Consider the following 16066-nt stretch of genomic DNA (forward strand, 5'->3'; position numbering starts at 1 on the left):
CTCCATCTAAGTCTCCAGAGAGATCTCCTTCGCCGAAGCGGACTCCGGCGCGGTCCCCGGCGCAGTCCCCGGCGCAGTCCCCGGCGCAGTCACCAGCACAGTCACCGGTTCCAGTGCAGTCTTCTGCTTCTGAGGCCGAGCAAGAGCAGGAAAAAGAGCCTTCTCCAGAGCCGGATGATCCTGCGGCGCCTGTTGAGGACACTACGGCTCCGGTTCCAGGTACTCCTCAGCCGGATCCAGGATTAATCCCTTATCCGCAGTTCCCGACTCCGGGTGCGGATTCGACGCATTTTTTAAATGCTATTTATGGGATTTTCCAACGGGCTACCTTCCCATCCGGCGCACCTACTGGTCCCATGGGTTCTATGGCATACACCCTGGGAGTGCCACAGCATTATGCTCAGGCCCCGTTTATGCCATTTCTGCCGATGACGCCTTCGTGGCAGTTTCCGGCGCCGCCTGGGGATCCATCTCGATTTCGATTGTATCGACCTTCTTCGGAGCCTTCCTCGACGCCGTTGCTGACTCCCTCGGCTCCGCGTCCGGCGCCGTCGACTCCGACTCCGGCGCCGCCAACTCCGACACCTCCGGCTCCATGTTCGGTTCCACCGACTCCGCGTACGGCGCCGCCTCCTCAGATCCACTCAAGGAGAGAGGCCCTGAGAGTCTTGGAAGAGGAGCGTTATAGGGAAGAGGTGGAAGAAGGTGAGGTGGATACTTCTTCTGACGACTTTGAGGGGATTCAAGAGGCTAGCGGTCTCGATACAACTTCGGAGTGAGAGCATTCTTCCACTAGATCCTCTCCACCTCAGGAACTGGCTCCTTACCATCTTGTAATAAAGAAGGCTGCAGAGTTGCTGGACTTGCAGTTGCCCTCTGCTGAGTATAAACCTAACCTTCGGACGGAGGTGTTACATTCGTCTACCTCGACAAGTGAGCCTTTGTTGCCTTTTAATGAGGCTATTTTGGAGCCAGTTATGGACGTCTGGCGTAAGCCACTCTCTTCGCCGGCAGTCTCCAGACAGGCGGCAAGAAGATATAGGGTGGCTCCTGGGGATCCAGGTTTTCTTTCTTCCCACCCTTCTCCAGAAAGTCTGGTGGTACAGGCGTCATGCTCGAAGCATGCTTAAGGAGCTTTTCCTCAGACTCCTGCGGATAGGGAGTCTAAGAAGGCGGATCAGGCGGCTAAAAAGACCTTTTCTTCAGGGAGCATGGCGCTTAAATCCACTAATGCCACCAGCTTACTAGGGCGCTACGTTCATGCTCTTATGGACACAATGAAATGTTTAGCCCCTAAATTGCCAGAAGGTGATAAGGCGTCTTTTATGGAAGTGGTCACTGACACTCAGGCTGCTGCAAGGCAGGTAATTCAGTCGGGGCTTGATACGGCTAATTCTGTGGCAAGGATAATGGGGTCATCTATAGCCACTAGGAGGCAAGCGTGGCTTCGTTCATCTGGATTCTCTACGGATGTTCAGGCCACCTGGGTGGATTTGCCCTTTGACGGACAGAAACTTTTTGGTGAAAAGGCTGATTCCGCCTTGCAGAGATTTAAAGAGAGCAGGGTGACGGCGAAATCTTTAGGTCTGAAAGCTCCCGCTAAAGGATTTGGGCTTAAGAAATTCAGAGGCTTTGGGAGATCTTCATTTCACTCCTTCCGGCAGCCTCAGCAGCAACAGCAGCAGCAGAATCCCCTCTATAGGTCCTATAGAGGAAGAAAAAGAGGACGGAGAGGTTCGGGCCGCAACCCAACTTCATCTTCTGCCTCCTCTGCTCCCAATGAAGCTTCAGGGAAGCAGTCCTAGATCCTCCATCCTAGATCATGTAAGACCTGTGGGGGGTCGGGTGTCCCACTTTCTGCGAGGTCGGAAATCTGTTACAACCGACCTTTGGGTTTTGAACCTCGTGAAGACTGGGTGCGCCCTTCCCTTTCGTGAGTTTCCTCCCCCTTACCCTCCTTGCCAGGGTTACTGCTCGGAAGACCATCTGCTTCTTTTGTAGAATGAGGTTCTAGCTTGGCTTCAAAAGGGTGCGATAGAGGTGGTTCCAGAGCAGGAAAGGGGTCAGGGATACTACTCCCAGTATTTCCTGATTCCCAAGTAGGACGGCAGATTGCGTCCGATACTGGACCTCAGAGTCTTGAACTTTTACCTGAAACAGGAGAAATTCAAGATGCTGACCCTTGCGCAGGTTCTTCAAGCGTTGCAGCAAGGAGACTGGATGGTGTCGCTCGACTTGCAGGACGCGTACTTCCATGTCCCAATCCTGAAGTCGCACAGGAAGTATCTCCGTTTTACGGTTGGGTCGCAACATTACCAGTTTACAGTCCTCCCGTTTGGTCTTACAACCGCACCTCGAGTCTTCACGAAGGGGATGGCGGTGGTGGCTGCTCATCTCAGGAGGTTGGGGATTCCGGTTTTCCCCTTCCTGGACGACTGGCTTCTGAAGGCAGAGTCCCCAGAGATGGTACAGCATCATCTGCAGGTAACATCTCAGCTGTTATTCGACTTGGGTTTTTCGATCAATGTGCCCAAATCTCACCTGGTGACCTCTCAACGCAACCTGTTCATAGGGGCGGTACTGGACACTACTGTGTGTCGAGCATTTCCTCCACCTCAAAGAATTCTCGACATTCAGGAGATGGTCCCTTTATTCCACAATGGAGCGGTTGTTCCAGTTCTGAAGGTCCTTCGTCTGCTCGGTCTGTTCGCTTCCTGCATTCTGTTTGTCAACCATGCATGCTGGCACATGAGGGCGCTCCAGTGGTGCCTCCGCAGGCAGTGGTATCAGCACAATGGAGATCTCAGGGAGTCGATCAGGATCTCCAGAGAAGCTGCAGCGGATCTATCTTGGTGGAGCGTGGGGGGCAATCTGTCTCAAGGAAAGCCCTTCCATCTGCCTCCATCGGTGGCCACAGTGATAACGGATGCCTCCACCTTAGGGTGGGGTGCTCATCTGGGGGATCTGGAGATCAAGGGTCTTTGGTCTCCAGAGGAAAGGTTGCTTCACATCAACCTTCTGGAATTGCGGGCGATTCGTTTGGCGCTCAAGGCCTTCCTCCCTTCCCTTCGCGGTCAGTCTGTTCAAGTCCTGACGGACAACACAACCACGATGTGGTATGTCAACAAGCAGGGAGGAGTGGGGTCGCATTGTCTCTGCAGAGAGGATCTGCGTCTATGGTCCTGGGCTCAGGACCATCAGATTTGTCTGATGGCAAATCATCTGGCCGGAGTTCTGAACGTGCATGCAGACAGTCTCAGTCGGCAGTTCTCCGCCGACCACGAGTGGAGGCTCCATCCGGAGGTGGTTCGTCACGTCTTTCGGACGTGGGGGACACCTCGGGTGGACCTATTCGCCACAGGCGAGAACGCGCACAGCCCGTCATTTTGCAGTCTCCAGTATCCGATGCAGGGAGCGTTGGGGGACGTGTTTCAGTTGAGTTGGGGCTCGCAACTCCTTTACGCTTTTCCTCCCATACCCTTGATTCCTCGAGTTCTGAGGAAGATTCGCCAAGACCGGGCCTGAGTTATATTGGTCGCCCTGGATTGGCCAAGAAGGGTGTGGTATACAGATCTTCTCCACTTCTCCTCGTGCCCTCCGCTCCGTCTCCCTCTGAGGGCAGACCTCCTCTCGCAGTCGGAGGGGCAGGTTCTACACCCCCACCTCCAGAGCTTACACCTTCATGCCTGGAGATTGAACGGGGCAACCTGAGTTCTTTCTCTCTCCCGCCTGATGTGGTGGACGTTATTTTATCGGCCAGGCGACACTCCACCAAGTCCATTTACTCATATAGGTGGTCTAAGTTTGTTAAATGGTGTGGAGAGAGATCCATTGACCCTTTAAAAGCCCACCTTTCTGATGTGCTTCAGTTTGCTCCTTCCTTGGCTCAGCAGGGCTGTGCTGTGGCCACGGTCAAGGGCTATCTATCGGCCTTATCAGCTTTTTTATGTCTTCCTGATCAATTTAAATCTCCTATTGTACTAAGGTTTATCAAAGGCCTTACAAACAAGTTTCCTCCTACTCCTTTTGTAATGCCACAGTGGGACCTTAATCTTGTCTTAACTTTTCTGATGGGGTCCCCGTTTGAGCCTCTTCACAGTTGTCCTCTGAGGCTGTTGTCCTTTAAGACGGTCTTTCTTGTAGCCATAACCTCAGCAAGGAGGCTGAGTGAGCTTCAAGCTCTTGGTTCTAAACCCTCTTTTTTAACATTACATGCTGAAAGGATGGTTCTTAGGACCAGGGCTGCTTTCTTGCCTAAAGTAGTTACTCCGTTTCATTTGGGGAAGTCTCTTACTCTCCCTGTTTTGTATCCTCCCCCTCATCCTTCCAAAGAGGAGGAAAGGCTTCATCGTCTGGACCCAAAAAGAGCTGTCAGCTTTTACTTGGATAGAACGAAAGACTTTCGTCTGGACGATCAGCTCTACGTGGGTTATGTTGGACATTCTAAAGGAAGAGCGGTGCACAAGTGCACTTTATCGAGATGGATCATCCTTGCCATCAAGATCTGCAATGCCCTGGCTGGTAAGGTTCCTCCTGAGGGCATTAGAGCTCATTCAACTAGAGCTAAATCATCTACATCTGCTTTGGCCAGGGGTGTTCCTGTGGCAGATATTTGTAAAGCCGCGACTTGGGCCTCCCTCCATACTTTCGCAAAGCATTATTGCTTGGACTCTGAGATGAGGAGGGAGGGCCACTTTGCGCGCTCTGTCTTGCAAGACTTTCTGGTATAGGAAGGTGGAAACCCTCCTCCGGGAGTGGGGACTGCTGTGGGAATCTATTCACAAGGTGAGGAATCCACTGGCAGATGTATCCATCAGAAGAACAAGTTACTTACCTTCGGTAACGCTTTTTCTGGTGGATACAGTATCTGCCTGTGGATTCCTCACTGGCCCACCCGCCTCCCCGTTGTCCACCTTTGTATACCTTAAAAGTTGTCTTGTTTGAGATGTTGTTATGCTTTCTGGTACATTGGTAGGAAATGCTTGTTTTATTTAGCTTTCCTTTTGTATATGTTCTATGTATATTTGATGGTATATTGTATACTGTGTATACTTTGAATCTGTCGTTGGTCCACCTGTGCGCCTCGGGGGCACGGAAAAAATGGGTGGAACTGATGTCATCATGCCGACGTGGCTCTCTTATGGCTCCGGTGACGTCATACGGAGTCGCAAGCGGAGCCGATGCATTATGACGTCGCCCACGTCGGCGTAGAGAGCTGGGGAAAAAAGTTCAGTGGAATGCTGGCGCAGGGGATATTCACAAGGTGAGGAATCCACAGGCAGATACTGTATCCACCAGAAAAAGCGTTACCGAAAGTAAGTAACTTGTTCGTCCCCGCCCATCGCTAGACTCCAATCGCCATCATGGAGGCCATCTGCTCACATGGAAAAGGCGCCAGTCCCAAGTGGAGGGTAAGGAGTTAATTGGTGCTGTTGAGGTGATATGTTTGCATTTACTATTGAACTTCCTCTACTTTTCATGCAGCTATTTAGTGACCAGTAGAGATATTAGAATTCATCTAGAAATCTTTTTTAGTATTTTTCTGGTTGCCCATTCCGTGGTAGAAGATAGGATTTTGAAAATAAGTGATAACATAAAGGGTAGTTCAAGAATAGGCAGTTTTTGGTAGTGTGTCATGTACTCATTCTGCTGTCGATGGTACACTTGTTAATGTTTATAACTTGAAATCTATTATGTTCTAGGAGGAGCAGGTCACACCAACAAAATCTAGAGGAAAAAGCAAACAAGATCAGGGGCGTGAGAGCCAGAAGGAGAAACGCCGCTCAGCCGGCTTGCGGAAGAGCCAGCAGCTCATTGAAAATCGCTCACCACCTCCCACCATTACAACTCCCCTTTCTGATATGGATCATAGCAGCATGCTTGGTGAGGTTATTCCTGATAAACTGCAAAGGTTAGTAATATTTTGATACGCAGAGGTTTACTGGGTCAAGAAATGTTGAACGATATGAAACCCTTTGCCTCCTTAATTAATTACATGCCATGTCACCAGCATAGTTGTAATATGGCATGTTATCCCATTTAAGAGTCTGAGTCAGCAGAATCTCAGTAGCAGCTTTTCAATCTCAAAACGTTTGCTCTGTACTGTCCAGAAATGGCTATGCTTACAGGAGCTCAAGATAAAGAAATGCCATTTCACAAACTCTTGGGTACTTAATCTGTTAGCAAGAATACAGCAGTGAAGTGAGCAGGATTGGACTGGCCAGTATGGCAATTAGGCAGTGCCATACTGGCTGATTGGAAAGGTCAGTGTGTGAGCCATTTCCTTGGCTGTCTTTGGGCCAGTTTTATGGTCTGCTGGGCAGAGTTTTAGTCTCAATTTCTCTGATATTAAAACAGCATGCTCAATTCCAGGCAGTCTTCTACACCTTACAAAACACTTAAACAGCATGACTTTACAAGATCAAAATTCCCCCAATTTGCATACATGGGTCACTTCTTAGAGTTTCTCATTCACCAATGGGGGCCACTTTTAATTTTGCTCCCGGGCCTATTTTTTGGACCAGTCCGAACCTGGTAGTGAGGGTTTCTTAGGCTCTGTTGCAAGCAGGGAAAATGCACCCTTCCCCCGATCTGCTGCTTAAGAAGTAAAATTCAGTACAAATTGATGTTCAGTGGGATCCAGCAACACTGCACCTGCTGTACTATTGCTGCACCCCTCCATGAATCACAGGGACCTACCAACACCCACAAGAAGAAAGCGCACTGAGGAGACCAGACGCACCACAAGAATCATGTTAACAGGTCCAAGAGTTCTTTGATGTTACCTCCCTGAATAGGAGGCTGTAATGACTTGGAATGAGCTGGGGACTTTACAGTATTGTTACAGTAAAGGTGAAGCTTCCACCTCAATAAAGATCACAAATTAGACAGATTGGCACCTAATTCCAACATGTGTACTAGGACCTGCATTAAACACAACCCAACCATCTCACAAATCACACCATCATTTTGGGACCTTTCAATCCAAAACCCCACCCATTGTTCAAGCTTTATTTTGGACTTTGTAGTTCCTACCCCAAACAAAATTGAACGCTCAAGACCCAATGCCATTTAACTAGCCTGATCAAGCCGTAACCTTTTTCTGCATGCCCTCCACTATCTCAGACTTAAACCAAAAACCAAAGTGATAACTTCTCCGATAAAAAAATGGTTACATCTTTTGTAGAGATAAATTGGTCTCCACGATCTATACCTCAATGCCTATGTATAGTCAACATTTAATTATCTCTCTCTCTTCGTTAATTAAGATATGCATAGCAGATCCCTTACATGTGACCAGTTTGGTCAACAGTGGTCTTTTTATATCATCAACTAAAACTGGTTTTAGGTCTGGTCAAAGTACAGAATCATCCATCCTGTTCATATTGGAAGACATTTTACACAATTTACATGATGACTACCCTTGTCTCTCTGTCCACATCGAATTTATGGCACAGTCTTCAAATAGTTCAGATTTTACTTCTCTGATTGCACTCAAGTAAAAATTATCTAGTCCCATGCTCGAGCTGTTCAGTAGCTCCATTGAGGCCACAGTCTTCTTTAATCTTTATGTGGGACCTTTGTTCAGAGCTCAGATTGTCACACTTTGCCAGTATTAACATAGCACCCGGTGTAGCTGAAAATTAAATACAATTTCCTAAAGCTGGCAGCATCCTAGAAAGAAGGGAGATTATCCAAAAGTAGATAATTCAAAGGTTCCTGAAATGTCACGCCTCAAAACTGAATGACTGATTTTCGCCCCTGAAACTCAAGGAGTCAGCTAACTTGATAGCTTGCATTGAAAAGGCAGCTTATATCCCCAAAAGTGCCACCTAAGCCATATCTCTTGGCTTCATTCTAGATGAAACATCTGATAGAGACTTCTAGCTGCAGATTCCTTACCTTTGAATTTCCCAGGCGTCAGGCTGGATCCGGAAACTTTTGCTGAGCAATACCTCTGGCGTGCTCCATCGGGTGGCTCCATTCGGCTCGCATGACGTTGTCTGCATCTAAAGCGTCGGTTACGATGTCTCGGTGCCTATAGAGGCGCCACCCAGGCACTCAAATATCAGTTATTTCCTTTAAGCGCCATTTAAGCGCCTCTGTTGCTTTTTGACCGGCTTTTTATCGACTTTTTGTCGAATTCCAGATTCTTTTTCATCATGTGCGAGAATGTCTTCGAGGAAGACAGGGTTTAAGCCATGCGGGGCCTATCCTCGCACAATGTCGATCACCGATCCCCACCTCTTCTGCCTTTGGTGTCTCGAGGGCGACCACAATCCGTAGTCATGCTTGGACTGTTGGGCCATGGCTCCTAAGACCTTACAGGAGCGGGCTTTGAAGCTCCATGTGCCCGACAGCTGACACCGTCAAGCAAGACTCCGCAGAGGTCCTGGACCTGATCGAGGAAGAGGAGGTCGTGCGACCGCTCTCAGAGCCCAAAGTCCTCTTCAACTCACTCGAGGTCATCGGGACACTCTGGGAGGAGGCACAAGAAGAAAAAAAAGTCCAAGCGGACTTAATCTTCACCTCGACTGTCGTCCGTCGACAAAGGAGATAAGGAGCACCGACGCTCTAGGCTCGGTTCTATGGAGCCAGACCCAGGGTCGACTTCGCACCTCCCTCCTTTTCCAGGAGCCGGAGCAACCCCGCTCAGATCAAAGAGTTCTACAAGGCCATGCACCACGTATTTGAGTGGGCCGACCTCTCTGGTGAGCCTTTGGGCCTGCGGGGTCGGAAGGGGCCCAGTTGAATTTGACAATGTTGGCTCCAGTCACGGAGCCAGTGGGGCCTCAGGGATTCGATTGTGCCATTGCGACCTCCTCTGGCGTCGGACACCAAAGTCGGTGCCTCCGTTGGCCATCGGCGGTGCCAGCCCCATCCTTATCCCCGACAACACGTAGTTGGAACGACGATGCTCGGCGCTGATTCCGATGTCGATTAAACCCAGGGCTTCTATGTTGTTGTGGGGGAAGCACTTTGTGGACGTGTTAGGCTTGGGTGAGAAATGGGAGGGGTCAATGGACCCTCTGGAAACCAAGGATGACTCTGCAGAGCAGTTGGACTGGTAAGGTGAACTTGGGGAAGCCAGTGGACTGGATACTCCAGATAAAAGCATGCTCTTGCCACCAACTGTGGCTACGGAGGAGGGGGCATCTTATGCCATGGTGGTCAAGAGGATAGCCGAGGTCCTTGGACTGGGGCTGCCGTCAGTGGAGGTCGGGACTAATCTCCTGACTGAAGCACTTCAGCCCGGACTTCCACCTCAGAACCCCTTTTGCCCTTTAATGAATCACTTACTGATGTCCTTCTAGGCACGTGGTCCAAGCCTAGCACAGGGGCTCCTGTGAATAGGACAATTACACGCTGCCATCGCCCAGCTCAGGGCGACCCAAAATTACTCAGCCCACACCCCACCCCAGACGGTTTGGTGGTGCAGGCCTCTACATCACAGGGCGTTTTCCCTTCCGACCCTCCGGATAGGGAATCCAAGAGACTGGATTCATTTCACGAGAAAATGTTTCCTTCCTCCAGCCTGGCATTGCGGTCAGTGAATACCGCGTTTCTACTGAGCCATTTCTCGTACTCCCTTTGGGAGACGGTTGTGCAAGTACTACCACAAGTCCCGGGAGGCCCAGGCTGGGCTCTCTCAGGCAGTTAAGGACCAGAGAGATGCAGCAAAATTCACCATAAGGTGTGGCCTTGATTCAACTGATTCGCTGGGCATATTGATTTACACGACAGTGACCTTGAGGCGCCACGCCTGGCTTAGGGCAACTGGCTTCTATGGTGATGTCCCGCAAATTTGATGGACATACGTCACATACCCTTTGATGGAACCCACTTTTTTCGGGAAAAGGTAGATTCGGCCCTAGTGAGGTTTAAGGACTCTCAAGCTACAGCCAGATATCAAGACATCTCTTCTACTCCTTGTGGCAAGTCTACCTTTTGCCCCTTTCGTGTGAACGGAAGGGGTTTCCAACTGCATCAGCCCTATCCCAGCCACCGTCCTGCGCAGGCTTCCCAAGCCGTGCGGGGACTTGGACGAGGTTCATTCCGACCTAGGAATGGAAGCCAGAAGTCGTCTGCCACCTTGCCCTTGGCAGCTGCAGCCCCTAAGCACTCGTAGTCTGACTCTGCAAGACCACACCACTCCAGTTAGTGGGAGAATCCCATCATCATCTCCCCCACTGGAGGTCCATAACATCGGACAAGTGGGTCTTGCAGATCATTCAGGGGGGCTATTCTCTGCCTTTCCTTTCTTTTCCTCCTCCCCTTTTGCCAAATCAGGCTCGGTTGACGGAGGATTATTTAAAATTGCTCCAGGAGGAAGTTACTCTTCTCTTGGCCAAGGGAGCTATAGAAAGGGTCCTGGTTTCAAAAGTAGGCAGTGTCTGTTATTCCAGCTACTTTCTGATTCTGAAGAAGAACAAAGGGTTGCAGCCCATTTTAGATCTTCGGACCATCAATGTTTTCCCCAAGAAAAAGAAATTCAAGTTGCTTACTCTAGCTCAGATCTTGTCTGCCCTAGACCAAGAAGATTGGATGGTAGCGTTGGACCTGCAGGATGCATATTTTCATATCCCCATCCTGTCGAACCACATGCATTTCCTGTGGTTCAAGGTAGGCCACAAGCACTTTCAGGTCACCGTGCTCCCCTTCGGCCTTACCAGTGCCCATTGGGTGTTCACCAAAGAGATGGTGGTGTAACAGCTCATCTGCGCAGGTTAGGGGTGTCATTCTTCCCCTACCTCGACTACTGGCTGTTGAAGGTGTCCTCACCCCAGACAGTCGTCTCCCACCTTCAGTCTACGGTGAACCTCCTGCATTCGCTGGGGCTCTCTATAAACGTCCCAAAGTCACACCTGAATCCTTCTCGGGCGCTCCCTTTCATCAGAGCTGTTCTGGACACTGCAGTTTCGAGTCTATCTTCCCAAGCAGCTAGTCCAGGATATTCTGCCCTGCACAGAATCCTCAAGTTGTATGAGAACTTGGACGCTGTACATTCCAACCTCCTGGGAATGGTAGCCTGAAGTTGTCTGTCAACTGGCAGCTGCAGCCTCCAAGCATTCCTAGTTTGGATCTGCATGACCATGCAACTACAGTTGGTGGGAGAATTCCTCATCATCTCCTCCGCTGGAGGTCCATAACATCGGATAAATGGGTCTTGCAGAACATTCAGGATGGATATTCTCTTCCCTTTCTTTCTTTTCCTCCTCCTTTACTGCCAATTCAAGAACGGCTGACGGAGGATCATCTACTATTACTGCGAGAGGGAGCTACATCTCTCCTGGTCAAGGTAGCTATAGAGAAGGTTCCGATTTCAGAAATAGACAATAGTTGTTACTCACGCTATTTTCTGAAACCAAAAAAGAAAGGTCTACGTCCTATTCTGGACCTCCAGACCGTCAATCTCTTCCTCAAAAAGGAGAAATTGAAGATGCTCACTTTGACTCAGGTATTGTCTACCCTAGACCAGGAAGACTGGTTGGTAGCTTTGGACTTGCAGGATGTGTATTTTCACATCCCATCCTGCTTTCCGACAAGCGTTACCTGCGAATCAAGGTAGGCCACAAGCACTTTCAGTTGACAGAGCTACCTTTTAGCCATATCAGCGCCACTCAGGTGCTCATCAAGGTGATGGCGGTGGTCGCAGTTCATCTGCGCAGGTTAGGGGTGTCAGTCTTTCCTCATCTCGACGACTGGCTGTTGAAGGCATCGTCGCTCCAGGCTGTTGTTTCCCACCTCTAGTCGACGGTGTACCTCCTGAATTCAGTGTGGTTTTTTATAAACGGCCGAAGTCACACCTGACTCCTTCTCAGACGCTCTCTTTCATCTGAACTGTTCTGGACACAGTGCAGTTTTGGGCTTATCCTCCTGAGCAGCGAGTACAGGATATTCAGGTTATGATTCCGATGTTTCGGCCTCTATCTGAAGTACTGGGTATTTTAGACCCAGCGGTGCAGGGGCACACACCCTATGACTTCTGGGTTTCACCCTGTTCCGGACCTACAGAAACACAGAGTCTTCTGGGTGAAGTCAAAGAATCGTTTATTGGCTGCAGACCAATGACAGGTATCCTAGAAGTACAACAGCGTGTATGTTCTCAGGAGACTGCTGAAAATCATAGGAACGGACTTCTCCTTAAGTACAAAATATCATGCTCCAGGCACACATTCCTTGGTTTACGATATGGTCATATAAAGGCATACATTACAAACGAAAAAGCAGAGTCATGATGACCATCCCACATTCCAATTCGGCCAGCCCACAATGATTTACACAGTAAGGTTCAGATCCCATGTTTGAAGTAAATAGACCCCCCAATAAACATGAGCATCTCCTGTTTTGGGAAACAAGTCATAAAGCAAGAACAAGCAGGTGTGGAAGAGATTAGCCGGGGGATTGTGTAGAATGAAAGGATTTTATGACGGGTCAAACCCTGATGCTAATCACAGGTGGACGGAGGAAGGGGAGCTCGTGAGACCGGTTTGACCCGGGGCAGCAGAGCCAGCTGCCCAGGTCACAGAGAAGTCAGAGGGAAAGCCCATGTACTGTGAGGCCCGTATTAACTCCATCATAGCCTATGTGAGGGCAATGACAAGATGGCCACTGCTTCCAAAATGGAACCCGCGTAGTTGAGCAGAATAACGTGTACACAGTGCATTCATAGCTAGAACGATATATAAAGCACTCGTACATGCCGCATTTACCATTTGCGGTTCGCTAATACCAACATAGACAGGGGTAGGGCCCTGTCCCCTACGCGGTCCCGAATATTAAAGTACGACATATCCTGGATTTCGGTGAGACTGACTCTGAGGCTGTTGGGCCTCCTGGCCTCCTTCATCCTGTTGGTAAAGCATGCCAGGTGGCGTATGCGGGCTCTGCAGTGGGACCTAAAGTTCCAGTGGGAACAGCATCAGGGAAATCTCACCGATGTGGTTCAGATCTCAGAAGGAACTGCAAAAAATGTGCAGTGGTGGTTGACAAACCGCGATTGGGTCAACGGCAGACCCCTCTTCCTTCCCCAACCAGATCTCACAGCTGTGACAAATGCGTCACTTTTGGGGTGGGGAGGCCATTTGGGAGAGGTGGAGATCGGGGGACACTGGTCCCCGGCGGAGCCCAGGATGCACATAAATTTGTTGGAGTTCCGAATGATTCGATTGGTATTGAAAGCTTTTCTTCCCTCTGTTAATTGGAAGTTAGTTCAGGTGTTCACGGAAAACATCACCGCCATGTGGTAGTGCAACAAGCATGGCCGGGTGGAGTCGTGGACCCTTTGTCGAGAGTACCTATGTCTCGCACATGGCTTGAACAGCAGGGCATAACCCTGGTGGTTGAACACCAGGCAGGTTCTCTGAACGCCAGGGCGGATGAACTCAATGGATCACAAATGGCGTTTCCAATCAGATGTGGCGCAAGGTCTCTTTCAGCAGTGAGGAGAACCTTGGTTAGATTTGTTCGCCTCTGAAGAGAACGCGCAGTGTCAGCAGTGCTGCGTGCTGGAGTTTCCAAGGGGGCTATCGCTCTGCGACGCTTTTTGTCATGAGTAGAGCTCAGGCCTGCTGTATGCCTTTCCGCTCATACCACTCCTGCCCAGGGTTCTGAAGATCAGGAGCGACCGAGCCCAAGTCATTCTTGTGGCTCCGGACTGGGTGAGCAGAGTCTGGTTTCCAGAGCTTCTTAAGATGAGCATCGATCCTCCGATCAGGCTGCCCCTTCGGGAAAATCTTCTGTGTCGCAGCAGCTGGGGAGGGTTCTCCACCCGAACCTGTCCACTCTGCACCTCCATGCGTGTAGATTGAGTGCCAGCAGTTGATTGCTTTTGACCTTCCTCCCGAAGTATTTAACGTTATTTTGGCGGCCAGGTGGTATGCGTCTGCCCTTGGCAGAAATTTGTCTTGTAGTGTACAGAAATGTCTATTGACCCTCTTTCAGCTTCCCTTTCCACTGTTCTTCTATTCATTCTGACCCTTGACCAGCAGTGCTCTGCTTTGGGAACTCTCAAGGGTTACCTTATGGATCTGTCTGCTTTTTGCAGCTGCCAGAACAGCTCTCTCTCTTTAAGTCTCCAATTGTACATAGGTTTCTAACAGGGCTGGCCTACCTGTTTCCACCCACATCCTTTGGTATGCCGCAGTGGGACTTAATTTAGTCCTCATTTACGTATTGTGTGCTCCCTTTGAGCCTTTACATAACTGTCCCCTCCAGCTGTTGACCATTAAAACAGCCTTTTTAGCAGTGAGTGAGTTGCAGGCTTTAACTTGCACACCTCCCTAGCTGATGTCTTTTCCAGACAAAGTGATGCTTCGCACCCGGGCTACTTTTGTACCAAAGGTCATGACCCCATTCCATCCAGGTCAATCCATCACGTCGCCCACCTTCTTTGCTCCCCTGCATCCCTCTGAGGAGGAGGAGCGTCTCCACCATCTGGACCCAAAAAGAGCGTTGTCGTTCTACTGTGGAAATATGGATTTTTCTGGTCAGTTATGTCCCCTATCTTGGACCCCAACGGTTCTATGTACATGCTACAAGTACATGTATGTTCCCTCCAGTTCCAGTTATGAAGACGCAAATACATGTGCGTCCACCGTTAACATGTCCTCTTTCAGATCCGCCATGAATGGACCGGATATTCCATTCCTAAGTACAAAAGGCCACCGCCTTTATATGGTTCACTTATGCTATTTTACAGTCCAGGCAAGTAGGCCCTGATTCTGTCATCAAGCTTTTCTTGCTTTCTGCCTCTGAAGCTCCAGTCTGAGCCTGCATCTGTGACCATGAACTTTGTCTCATTCCCTGCGCGGCTCACGAAGCCTGACATCAGCTTGCTGCCTGCCAAGAACTGTATTTCACCTTCGAAATTATCTGCTCCGATCCCTGCCCAATGCATTCCTGTCTAGTAGTTTCAGTAAACATTCTGCCAACTACCGAGCAAAGGCCCGGCTTCTCTGTCTTCATGCAAGTAATTCATAGCCCTGTTACTATGGAAGATTCCTGCCCTCGCATCTAGTGTAGACACTTAGACGCTTGTACACGCACTAACAGTCAGTATAGTCAGTATAGAATAAGATTCTACTCTAAGAAGACCTCTCTTTTGGATAACATAGTTCTTTAAACATAGGATGTTAGATATGATTTGGGATTAGGTTGACTTGACCCTCCAGACTTCTGTCGCCACATGTAGAGCTAAATGTCAAGTCCCCTCCACCCCCTAGATGCACGTCAATCACACGTCATGCTGCTGCGCGCGCATCTCTGCCAAGTATTTCTGCTGACATTGCGAAATTATTTCATAGGTCCACCCATATGTGACATCATAACCAATGACGTTTTCCTTGTTACTCCCAATTACGCCTTTTTTAGCTACGCATGTGAAATGTTATCTTTGCTATCAATTGTTACGCCTCTTGTATTGGCCTCACTGTAATGCCTATTGTATAAAAGTAATTGATTGTCAATAACGTATGTACTTCACTTCCTGAACCTTCGTGGTGATGGAACTTGGAGCAACCGATTATAATCGACCATTGGAATAAAGCCCATTCCGAACCTCTAATACCACGGATTCTGCCTCTTATTTACTGAGCTATTTTATTATGTTTCTATATCAAATTAAGTCCCGGTAATTAAATTATTTACCACATGAATGGCGCCCGAACAGGGACACTTTCTCATCTCACGCGCCGGCGGTGCGTTGCAGGCCCGGTCTCCTGCCACAGCTGGACGGACAACAACGCGTACCAGCAGGATTTCCTGTATCTCCCTCCGGTCAAGCGGGGGCGACTGAGGCTGCGATCAACACCCAGACGAGGCGGTGAGAAGTGCGAAGTATCCCGACCAGAGCCTAGCTGAGAGAGCAAGATCCGAGGTATACAGAGGCCCACCAGTTTCCGAAGTCCCAAGTCGAGTCCGGTTTCCGAAGTTTTCGAGTCGAGTCGAGTCCAGTCCGGTTCAAGTTCAGTTCAGTTTCCGAGGCCTTCCGTTCCGAGCTACCCGGTGAGTACCATTACTGGGGAGGCGTTCTGGCGTGCACATAAGTTGTGCCGGTCCAGACGGG

The 16066-nt window shown here is 49.6% G+C and overlaps 1 protein-coding gene and 1 long non-coding RNA gene across 2 annotated transcripts in view; one reads left to right on the forward strand and one right to left on the reverse strand.

The window, feature by feature from the left end:
• HYDIN (HYDIN axonemal central pair apparatus protein) overlaps positions 1–16066 on the forward strand; it is a 2467744-nt gene that overhangs the window by 1581513 nt on the left and 870165 nt on the right. Inside the window, exon 48 of the mRNA XM_085640020.1 lies at positions 5703–5911. Coding sequence (XP_085496146.1) covers positions 5703–5911 — 209 coding nt within the window. The remainder of the gene's footprint in view (positions 1–5702; positions 5912–16066) is intronic.
• LOC146773041 (uncharacterized) overlaps positions 1–16066 on the reverse strand; it is a 335031-nt gene that overhangs the window by 192338 nt on the left and 126627 nt on the right. The window lies entirely within an intron of this gene.

The sequence above is a fragment of the Triturus cristatus genome, chromosome 12 (genome assembly GCF_964204655.1).
Source record: "Triturus cristatus chromosome 12, aTriCri1.1, whole genome shotgun sequence".
NCBI classification, from domain to species: domain Eukaryota; kingdom Metazoa; phylum Chordata; class Amphibia; order Caudata; family Salamandridae; genus Triturus; species Triturus cristatus.